This window comes from Nothobranchius furzeri, chromosome 7, assembly GCF_043380555.1.
Source record: "Nothobranchius furzeri strain GRZ-AD chromosome 7, NfurGRZ-RIMD1, whole genome shotgun sequence".
NCBI classification, from domain to species: Eukaryota; Metazoa; Chordata; class Actinopteri; order Cyprinodontiformes; family Nothobranchiidae; genus Nothobranchius; species Nothobranchius furzeri.
In genome coordinates, this window is record NC_091747.1 from 69,830,717 (window position 1) to 69,843,021 (window position 12,305).

Below are 12,305 nucleotides of genomic sequence, written 5' to 3' on the forward strand. Positions count from 1 at the left end.
ATGTTTATGTGAAGGCTATTTTACTCTAGCAGAGAATCCTCGACAGATGATTTTGCTCTGCATGCAGGTCTAGCCACGCTCCACTGGAACCTCAGCAGCCCAGACCAGTGTTGTGTCTTGCCAATCACAGCGCTCTATTGGGTTGGTGGGCGGGATGTTACTGCCACTGAGCAAAACTAAGATGGTGATGGCTCATTTGAAACGACTTTGGTCTCAACTTTGGACTATTTAGGCCTGTTTTTTTCTTTGAGTCAAGAGTAGACAAAGGTACTTAAGTCATTTATTTCGAAACATTATATATTCATGTCCTCCTCAACAGTGTACGGCGAACTGCCCCATTGACTGGCATCTGTAGCAATGAGTACGTCATGTTGTTCATTGTCCTATTGCATATGGAGACGACCACATTCCACCCATGACTGAGAGCCATCTATGGGTCGTGGCCAAAAATGATTTGACTGTGAGCGAACACAGCAGATAGTTTTAGCACTTTGAGTTGAGAGGCTAACATTTTCAGCAGAAACTTCAGCATATTTCTGACAGTGGCCTCTTTCGGAAAACAATGCCGCCAATTTGACACAAAGCTGAGTTGACATCAGGGAGCCTTTGGTCGTTCATAAGTGGTCAGACTGTGGCGGTAATGTGGCACGATCGTGTGCTTTTCACCAAAGATTCAGCGATGACAGGATAAAGGGGTGTGGGGGAGGTCTCTGTGCTGTCACAGACTTCCTTTTAGCTTGGACATAACTTGTGAATGAAGCCACAATGTCTTTCTGACCAGCCGTTCCTAAAGGTCTCTGTCCTCCACAGTCCCCGTGAACTGTCTGGTGATCTGAGCTTCAGCCCCAATGAAGAGAAGCTCCCAGAGCTCTGCATCGCTCCAATTTACCATCTCCGCTGATTCTGTTTAGAAAAGCAAAACTTACCCTGGCTTCACACTTCAAACGGCAGCGGAGGGGTTTACTCACGGATTTCAAAGCTGTCCTTTTCACACTGGGAGAGTTTTGGCCGCAGCCCGGCTTCCTCACTGTGCTCTTTCCTGGACTCGCGAGATCACACAATCCCTCAAGACTTCCAAGTTCACGGCTTGTTTATGCAATCCGCCATTAAACCAAAAAGAAGGAAATCACGTTTGATATCGCTGCTTGACGTCATATATGATGTTGTTTCTTTCCACCGCCAGGATTAAAGCCATGAAAAACACACCACTACACTTCTGGAATGATGCTGTGACTAAATAGGCCGTTGGGTCACACTGCAGTACTTTTATTTAAAAAATTACTGGGCATTTTACACTGAAACCGTGTGTGATTTCCTGTCTAACCCTAAACTGACATGTCCGAGAAGCGGCTTGCTGCAAAAATAGAGGCTGATCATTTGTTCAGCGGGTGCGGTGCACCGCTTCTTAGACTCGTCTGAAAATTGCTATGGCGCGGTTGTTTTTGAAACACTCCATAGACTATAATGGATTCTATTTGAAGCAGCGACGCTCCGTACCGCTGATGCTTCATTGTGAAACTGGGGTGATTGTCTATTTTTACTTTCATTTTCAATATATACAATACTTGTGATCATGACATCACCTTCTGTTGTGCCAAGGCATAATCTTCGTTCACGAGTAAGGCGTTGTGTTAATACTACTACCGAACATGGCAACGTGAAAGCCGCAAAACTGTCACATCGCCATGTTGCCACACTGATTTCATAAGACACACTGTGGCAGCAGTATTATGCTGATTTGCCAGCACAATGTCTTTTGAAAATGGCTAAAACAACTGCATAACGTGACAAGATGTGTGACACGGTCAAGATGTTGGTGGCCAAAGCCGCTTATTGGGCTTTAATTCAGCTCTTCAGAAATCTATAGGTCACATGACGGAGGGTTTGTCCAGTATGTTTAGTCATTGGTTGGCGCAAATCATAAGTGGCTGTTGCACTGCCTTTGCTGTCTGGTTTAATACGTTAAAACTTTAGACATTTCCACTCTCTTGACATTAAAGGTGCTTTTATAAGACACGCCATGCCGGTAAATCGGCATAATATTACTGCAATGGTATGTCTATAAACGCGCCATGCCAGCATGGCGTTGCGCGAATTTTGCGGCATTCGTTCCGCCTCGCTTGGTAGAAATATTGCCGCACGAGCCCCTCACCTCTGACAGCTAAACGCGTGTCAGCCCCGCTAATCCATTTGGAGCGACTGTGGATGGCCCACCCCGCAAAAGAGGATGGTCGCGTTAGTGATGTATACTGCGCGCAGAGTGCCGGCCGGGAGGGATATAAACACAGATAAACATGGCCTCTCACTAGTATCTTTCAACCACCTACAACATGGCAAACTGGACAGACGCGGAGACCACGGAGCTTTTGGCCGTGCGAGCAGACGAAAAGATTAGTCGCCTTTTTACGGGGACGGTGAGAGACAGCCAGGTGTTCGACAGAGAGGTGAAAACACCGGCTGAGCGGGGCAACAAGCGGGACAAAAAACAGGTCACATCAAAGCTAAAGGTCCTGAAAAAGAAATTCCATCAATCTGACGTGTCTTCCGTCTGACGCTGAATGCGCGACCCTGTACGTCACATGCGGGGGGGCCGCCCAGCGACCTCCCTCTATCCCGTCTTGGTTTGAGAGGTGCCAGATGGCCGTTTATTCTAGCTTCAGCTTTACTACGATAAATGCCAAAATAAACCCCAGGGTGCGCGGCAAATCCCGTTTTGCAAACGCTACGGTCCTGTAAAAACAGCTTAAGCGTGTCTGCTAACAGCTTAATGTTATGGTGTGTTACTTACCTGCACGCTGCTAATTATGTGACCTTGTGGTGTTGTCATCTATGCAACGATGAATACTGATGCCATGAAACTTGTTAAAATGAAAACTAAGCCATTGTCTTTACATTTCAATAACTCAGGATGATTTTAAAAGACCATGCTTGTTGTTTTAGAAGGTTATATCCGATCTTTTCCACCCGATTCCAATCATTTGAAAATCACATAATCAGATCGAAGGATCTCTACTCTTAACAGATGATTAATTGTTCCTAAACCTTCAAAGAAAATCAAAGTTGGTAGCTTGTTGTTATCTATACATTTGCTTTATGCTTTCAACCATTTCCTAGAGGTACTCAACCACAAACCCTAATGTGTCGCATGAGTGGGGCGCAGAGGTCTGGGGGCGGGGGTGGGTGTATACGTGCTGTGCTAAGCTCTCCCTCCCATTTGAGTGAACCTTCGTAGTACACCACTCTAGCTTAAAGAACAGCAGTTCAAGCTGCAGGCCGCCTCCTGTTGGGTAACTCTGAAACAAAGTAGGCTCACCACAGGACGCTGACTTGGTCTCCACCAGCTTCACCCTTCGTGTTTCATTTCGAATCCTGCTGTCCGTCGTGTCGACGAGCTGTGCGAGGTCATCGATGATTTCTGAGACAGACAGGAAAAGAAGACGTTTAAATTAATTAATTAGTTTCTGAATAACCATTTTTATACTTGGTGTTGTAAAAGTCGGCTAATTCAAAGGGCAGAGGTTATAAACGCACAGTAGAGGATTGTGTGCAAGTAATCATCCACCCTTTTGCAAGACTAGGCTTTAAAAAAATAGTTTTCAGGGTATCTGCAGGTTTAAGGGAGCCAAATTTAAGACTTTTTAAGATCTTTTTAAGGCCACTTTGACCAAATTTAAGCAATTTTTTAAATTAAATTTAAGCTATATTTTCCAGCTATTGGCTGGAACCGGTGCTAACCACGTCGCGAACGTGGGATTAGCCATCCAGTTACCATTAAATTTGCACTTCCCCATGGCGCAAGCTCCCACTAGCTTAACCAGCTAATGTGCTCATTTAAAAATAGCCCCCTTTCACAACCAACTGAATGTGTACGGTTCCGCTTACGCCAACATCATACACAAAAAATGCTGAACACTCGAAATTCACGAAAATTTCATAGAAATATTGGGTCGTTGGTAATTTAAGACCTTTGGAAACTGTATTTAAGGATTATTTGTCATTTTTAAGGATTTTCAAGGCCTTAAATTTGGAAAAGCTAATTTAAGACTTTTTAAGACTTATTAAAGACCCGCGGATACCCTGTTGATATTTATGTTTCTATTTTTCTGTATGTGTGTGTGTGTGTGTTCATATGTGTGTGTATTTGTGTACACATGTTTGGCCAGGGTCTCTAGAGCAGAACTTTAAGTCTTGAAGGTTGTCCAGATGAAGCCGCGTGATTTGCTTGGCTTGTGTTATCGTGGCATCTCCAGAGGTCTGGAGCCAGAAATAAAATCAGACAACTGCTGGAGGACGACCAAATTCTGACTATGGTATTGTTTTTAAAGAATGCCATTGTTTACGGATAATGCCAACCCATTTCACCCATGACTGCCGTATAAAATGGCTGATTTGACCACAAATTTAACCACATTTTTTACAAATCTGCTCAGAAGTATTAAGACGGGCGTATCAAAACAAAATTCTGCTAAAAACAACATCTTTTCCTGTAAAGGCCATCCATCAGTCTCTCTCAAGAGCCCAACTGTCACACTGACAGAAAACTATGAATAAACAGATGAAGAAACATGTGAGCAATTACATCCAGAGCAGCATGCCTCATTACTCCTGTTATAAATCAAGAGAGTCACTACAGAACACAGCTCCAGTGTAAAAAGTCTGTTTTTTATCTTAACTTTAGCAGTGATGACAGGTAATATCCAGTAGCCTTATAAAATAAAAAAGAAAAAGCAAAAATAAGACAAAGTTGCTAGCTTCTATATTCAGTTTCACAACAAAATCAGTGTGGTGACTTTTTAAAAATACATTTAAATGAGTGAAACTAGAACATATATACTTCTTAAGCCCTGGAATAATGGTTTATAGTTGCTTTAGATGGCAAAAGGGTCAAATAATCTGAATGAGTCATGGATTTGTTCTTCTAAATTTGTGCTAAATCACTAAATTCCCACAACTGTACTCAGCATCGTACTTGTCTCAGTGTCAAGAAAACACCTGAATAAGAGCGAGTCATCCCCCGTTGGTAAGACAGTTTGTGTTTAGACTGAAATGGACTAATTAAGATGCATGAATTCAAGGAAGGAAAGCAAAGCGTGTCTGTCTGGGGATGAAAAGCGTTGAAACAAGAAGACATGAGAGAGCCGTAAGCATGGCGCCCCTGGAGACTCCCACATCATCATCTGAGCATCAGGCAACAATTTAGAGTGAAGAAACTCTTCCTTTACTGTCAGGCAAAGGGTGTAGACACTGAGCCATTTCTGCCGCATGCCACTCCAACGAGTCATAAAGCATGATGCTAGTCAGCCGCTGCCAAGTTCCCTGATTCAGCTTTGGCCCAAATGAAACATCTCAATTCATTGATGAATTTCCAGCTGTGCCAAAACGCACTGGAGCTCGGACACAACCTCCAACAACAGCTGCAATGAAACTATTAATTTTTCACATCGAACATTTTGTTTGAAAATTTTTGATAATTATTAAGTTGTGTTCAACAAAATCCTAAAGTTTCCTTAAGGTGTCTTTTTCTTCCATCAATGGGCTTCTGGTGTTGCCTCTGATCTTCTGAAGCTCAAAGAAAAACATGTTTCAGGCTCAGCTTGATGAAAAATTCTACCACAGCTTAAAAAAATGAGTGTATGTGTTTAAGTTATCTTTTTTGATATCTTTATAACTTTGTCAAAAATACATTGCTATGAAAGGTGCACATCAAATGCTAAATGTGACCTAAAAATGTCTAAAATACATTAAAAGGTGAATTTTACTAGTGTTTATGGTCTTTTTGACATTTTCATAATCCTTCCACTAGCACCTATTTGGAACGTCAGAGTCAGAATCAGAAGGGGGTTTATTGCCATACATGTGAGAAATAACAACATTTGGAAATTGCAGCAGTACTTGGTGCAAAAAAAAAAAAAGAGATAAGCAAAATGATTCATATAGAGAAGCAATAATCAGAGGAACAACAAATATGTATAAGACAGTTGGTCACAAGTTCGCCTGCTCAGCCTCCCCACACCAAGAGGCCATTATGATCTACATGTTTTGAAGCCAAGGAGCAGCCTGGCCTGCCAGACTCATCCTCTGTTTAACTCTGCACAGAGAGAGTCTGGTAACACAGGCAGAGAGGCGCATGAGGGGCGGGACTAGGCAGCTCAAAAGTAACCAATCAGAAAAAAACTGAAATGCCGACTGTGCCGCGCAATGCTGTAGTTGTTTAACCCCCAAATTCCACTACCTCCGCTCCGACACGAACGCCGGAGCAAAATCGGTCCCGTTGTTGTCAATCAGAGCAATTCCACTACTGCGGCCGTGCTCCGGCAGCGCGGCGCAGTGCCCCGCCCTCTGTTCCGGCGTCCGGCAAAAATAGAATCAATCCTATTTTTGCCGGACGCCGGAGCACCTCCGCAGTAAATGGACAGAAATCACAACCGCCCAACAGGAAAAGGAGCAAGCACAACTTCCGTTTTTCACAATAAATCGATAAACAAAAGGCGTTTTTTTGTTTCATATGCACAGGTTTAACAACTTTTAACAACTATCAATGGCGGCTGAACTTTAAATGCACAAAAATAAGCCATAAATACACTTTCTACTATCAAAGTAGTCACACTCAGTTGATCCAAACACTGCCGATCTCTCAACACAAATGATGGGCAGATTAAACAGTTCATGCCGATGCTTCTCCCACACAACGGGTGTTTGGATCTAACTTCCGCGTTTATTGCTCGGACTGTATCGCAAGATCTCGAAAATCCCGCGCATGCTTGTTTGCCCACCTCAGGTCTCCGCACCGGAGCGGAGCCGTTGTAGAGCGGGTACCAGTAAAAATTGAGTTCGGAAGCGAGCGGCTGTGGAAGGCGGGGGCGGACCGGAGCGGAGCGGAGCGGAGCGGAACGGAGGTAGTGGAATTTGGGGGTAACTGTAATGAAAAAGGCATCTGGCAACGGTGCAAACATCTTTTTTTTTTCAGAAGAAAGGCTTTTAGCGCTTCTACTTGTTGTTATTTTAAAGACATTCAAGTCATTTAGAACAGAGGAAAGAGCCACAGCAAACTCCGCTTCCGTCGCCATATTTATGAGAAACTCGGCGTTATGCCGTGTGATGTACGCTACTAAGTGCTGATTGGCTCGGTTAGAATTCTCACAGGGTGGGGTTATTTGAATAGGAGAGCTCCCAGACCCTTTCTCTGTGCAGAATTAAACAGAGGAAGATTTGGCAGGCCAGGCTGAAGGAGTGGCTAAGATTGCAGTTCCACCCTCATCCGCTAGGGGCAAATCATCATTGACTCCCATGTTAAAAATGTCCGTTTTACAGCTGAAATAAACATGTTTACAGCCTGGTTCAACATTTTAGGTTTAATAGATCTAGTTTATATTCGTGACAACTGTGATGGGGGTGAATTTTCTTTAACTTTTCTGTTTAAGTGTATTTAAATGCTTAAAATTCTGAATAATTAATGAGCATCAGAGCCATGTGTATTCAGAGCTAGCTCCGGGGAAAGGCCTCAGCCTGACATTAATAGATGTTCAGCCATTTTGACTCTCTGAACTTCATTTTTGTCTGTTTGTGTTTGTCCATATTATTCTATGATTAAAAACCAAAGAGGGCAAGCTGTGGTTATTGACTGCACTAACATATCATCCAAGCAGTTTCTGCTTCTTCTTTATCAGTAAGTAAAATTATATTTCTGGTTCGTTGGTTGAATGGGGGAAATGCTGTGTCATTTAACTGCTTGGTCAAACATGTTAGTCTGGCTGCTGGCTGGATAAGAAACTTGAGCGGATGCCAGTCTTCTGTCTCCCGCCCGAGAAGAGTTGCTAGAACAGGCGGCTGGCTGCTCCCATTTCCAGGGGCAGCCAATGAACGGACTGGCTCCAATGCGAGGCTGTAGTCAGGCTGGTCACTTGTGGATTTCTGAGGGAGATCACAGAAACACTGCAGCTCTTTTAGTTGATGCTGCTTCACTTTTGAGTCACTCAACCACATTTTTCTCGCTAATTGTTTGCTGGTTGAATGGTGAAAATTCTACCTTAACAATGCTTGGTCTAAGATGGGTTGAAATCGAATGAAATATAATGTGTTGGTGTGGTTGCTGGGTATCTGACCGAGGATAGCAAAGGCTATCGGGCTTCGCTGGTCAACCTTTGTGAAAGACACGCGAGTCTGCCATTTTCGACGCTCTCGTCTCTGGTGGGGAGCACGACACGGAGCCATAAGCAGAGTCAATGCTCCCAGAGAACCGTGCGTTAAGAACGGTGGACTCACGAATCTTTGACTGCGGTGGACCAGCAAAACCCAATGTCCTCGGTCAGCTTACCCAACTGTAATTTTGTTACTCAGCAAGCTGGAGGTGCCTTCATGTTGGAGTCGCTCTACTGCGTTTTTCTTGCTAAAAAGGCTCAGTAAAACTCAGTTAGCTTCAGGGTAGCATGTAGCTAATTTCCCACTCATTTCCAACTGTGGAGAATGAGCTGATACAAAAGGCCAAGGCTTCCGGTCGCAGCGGTCTGGCTCTGCTTGTAATTCAACAGTCCCAGTCCATATTAGATATCCACAGGCGACCAGCAAGACTACAGCCTTGTACAGGAACCTGTCGGCCGTGCGAGTGGGCTTCTCCAGGGTCCCCGAAGCCCTTCTTAGCTTCTCGGGTTAACTAACATTGCTAGCAGGTTGAGATCAGTGGACTCAGTGGTCTCCTTTAAAAAGTAGTTGAAGACTCACTTGTTCAAGCTGGCTTTTGTATGACCTTCTTCAACCCCTCTCTCTTTATTCTGCTCTCCCCACCTATTCCACCTTCCTCAGGATCCACTGATTTCCCTCTTTCCTATTCACGCTCTCTCTTTCTTAACATTTTTTTTCTTTTAAATCCCAATTGCCTATTTTTGCTCATTTTAAATATATTTTTTAACATTTTCTAAATGCTTTTTTATATTTTTACATTTTTTGTTTTGTTTTTGTGAAGTGCCTCGTGAGTTTTATCTTGAGAGGCGCTATAGAAATGATATTTTCTTCTTCTTCTTCTTCTAGCAACTACATTGGTTTCATTTGTTCCAATCCTTTTCCAAATGTAACAGCCCCACCCTCAGCTCCACCTCTTTTCCCATTTTTGTATTGTCTGGGTGTGACTCGGTCAAAAAAAATCAGTGGTGGGAACCTCCCATTTTTGGCTTCAACCTGCGCCTTGGCGAAGCAATGGGCAGCCTATGTCCATATTTTTATTTGTCAATGCCCCAGACCCATGATACCTCCACCGGGAACTGCAACACCCAGCATTCCCCTTTCCCCGATCTTCCTGTCCTACTTTCAGGCAGAAGCCATCTGGCTCTCCACTTGATGTTCTGCCGCCTCATCTCTGGAAGGCTGCCTTTCCGTGTCTTGGCCCTTCACTTGGTCAGATTATCAATGGGAGCCTCAGCACAGGTGTGGTCCCAGCTGCTTTGAAAGCAGCAGTTGTACAGCCAACCCTGAAGAAACCTGGTGCTGATGTCTCTGTGATCGAAAATTACAGGCCTATCTCTACCCTGCCTTTTACATCAAAACTGCTTGAGAAAGTCGTTTATCAGCAGCTGGTCTCACATTTAGCTGACTCTGATCTGTTTGAGGTTTTCCAATCAGGGTTCAGGTCTGGCCATAGCACAGTCGGCTCTACTGAGGGTCCTAAATGACATCTATCTATCACTAGATCAGGGTACATCTGTGGTGCTTCTGTTGTTAGATCTGATGGCAGCATTTGACACAGTCGACCATGCGATTCTACTCGATCGCTTGGAACGATGGGTTGGGATCAAAGGGTCTGCTCTGGATTGGTTTAGATTGTATCTCCACAACAGGACATTCTGTGTTAAACTGGGTGATGTTTTTCTTCATGGGAGGGGCTCCGCTGGGTGGTCCCGCAGGGATTGATCCTTGGTCCTCTTTTGTTTGCAATTTATCTGCTTCCTCTGGGGTCAATCTTTCGTAAGCATGGCCTATCGTTCCATCTCTATGCTGACGATTGCCAGATTTACTCTCCATTGTGTCAGGAGAAAGGACACTCTATCCAGTCCTTTGTGTCCTGTCTTAACGAGGTAAAGTCTTGGTTAATGGCCAACTTTCTGCATCTGAATGAGCGAAAGACAGAGCTCATTGTTTCTCACCCCAACAGCAGGGCTGTGGGTCGTTATGTTGATCTTGGCCCTCTTTCTCCCTACTCCAAACCAGTTGTCACCAGTCTGGGCGTGAAAATTGACGCTGGACTTAAATTTGATGCTCACATCAACTCTGTGATCCAGTCCAGTTTCTTTCACTTGAGACGCCTTGCAAAAATCAAGCCTATGCTGTCAAGAGCCCACCTGGAGCGGGTACTCCATGCTTTTGTAATTTCTAGACTTGATTACTGCAACTCTCTATATGCAGGGTTGTGTCAGTCATGACTGCGTCGCCTACAAGTTGTGCAGAACAGCGCAGCCAGGTTCCTGACTGGAACCAGGAAACGGGACCACATCAGTCCGGTTCTGGCCTCCCTGCACTGGCTTCCGGTTTGCTATCGCTCACAATTCAAAATCCTCGTCTTTGTTTATCATTTCTTCCAGGGTGGTGGTCCCCCCTATCTAGCCACACTCCTGAACAGGCATTCCCCATCACGCGCTCTGCGCTCCTCTGACCAGGGCCTGCTCGCTGTCCCTCGTTCTAGGAGTCGTACTCGCGGGGACCAGGCTTTCTCAGTCCTAGCACCGTCACTCTGGAACCAGTTGCCACCCTCAGTCAGGCTGTCCCCATCTCTGCCAGTCTTTAAGAGTCGCCTAAAAACCCACCTCCTCCGCTTGGCGTTCCTTGAACGTGTTTGAATTTGGCCCTTTTTTATGCTGATTTTATTTCCCTGTTTTCATTGGTCTCTCTATCCCTTGTTTTACCCATTTGTCTTCTACTAGAATGTTTTACCTTTTATTGTAATATTTGAATTGCTTTTATTTTCAATGTATTCATCATATTTCACTTTTCCCGTGTACCATGTTCAGCGCCTTGGGCTTCCCGACAGGGTCGCGGAAGGCGCTTTGTAAATAAAGCTTTGACTGATTGATTGATTGATTGATTGATTGATTGATTGATTGATTAATTAGAGCCATAGCATTTATGGCTACGATGCCACTAAAATCTCACTCAAATCAAAGCATCGCAATAAATCAATTCCAAAACCACGACAATATTTATGTAGCAATAATATACACACAAATATATGCACAATATGAAATAAAATTCTAAATAATATGTTACACTGATGTGTACATTAAATTATAATGAACTTTAAATAAATAAAAATGATCAACTATAAATGTACAGGCTTCTAACTGAAAGCCCTGCTGAGGAAGACTAAAACTAAACATGTTCTCTACTAAAAACACAAAGTGTCAAGCAACATTGAAGCTTTTTCTGTGTAGGACTATTACTGCTATGTCACACTAAAATCTGTTCCTCTTGTCATCGAGAACGTGAGCTGCAGCACTGAAGTCTCTCACTGTCCGTGCTTGTGCGGACAACATGGATTCAGAGAACTGCAGTGAAGACAAAGGGTTACTTTGCGAGTGTTGCAGCTCCACGTTTACAAAATAAGTCACTTTTGTTCACGAATTTAAAAGTTTCTAAGGTGTCAAAATCATAGTTGCTGCTTTGTCGGACTCCAAGGACACCGCCATGTTGGATTTCCGTTTACTAACTGCGTGCACCACATTGGTCTAAAATGATCACGTGACAGCCACTTCACTACTTTCTCATTATGCTCAACACAAGCTAGTCTTAAAGTAAAATAAAGATTGGAATAAAACCACATTACTAAAAGGCAAAAAACTTTACTTTTGAAATCTGTACAAAAGTACTATTTTGCTACAAGTGGTTGTAGTGAGATGGAACAAAAACAGGGTTTTTAGGGATGGCCTATTTTGGCTGTGCTATTTCTGTGATTTAGGTCATCCGGTGGAAAACCAATAATCAACTTTTGGGTCATTTTTGGACGTAAATTTTCGGTGCAACCTTACTCCAAATCTATTGAATTACCAAAACTATAGATATTTTGAGTGTTTGCTTTTAGATATTGGGCAATGATTTCAGAATTATTCTTGAATGGGAGCAGATTTTCTGTCAGTTCAAGAAGCAAAACTTCAGTTGGGAGCTTCTGGGTTTTGAAATAACCAAACACTCCTCTAACATCTGGCCTTTAAATGAGCAAGGCCACATCTGTCCAGATTAGTCTCACCACTAGACACCTTCAGCCTTCAAGGCCGCAATGAATCTTTCCATCCAGTAAAAGGACATTGCTATTGTTGCCAATATTC

At 43.6% G+C, this 12,305-nt stretch overlaps 1 protein-coding gene across 1 annotated transcript in view; it reads right to left on the reverse strand.

Annotated features, from left to right (window-relative positions):
• stx8 (syntaxin 8) overlaps positions 1–12,305 on the reverse strand; it is a 76,965-nt gene that overhangs the window by 14,655 nt on the left and 50,005 nt on the right. Inside the window, exon 7 of the mRNA XM_015954449.3 lies at positions 3,314–3,415. Within this exon, the coding sequence (XP_015809935.1) occupies positions 3,314–3,415 (102 nt within the window). The remainder of the gene's footprint in view (positions 1–3,313; positions 3,416–12,305) is intronic.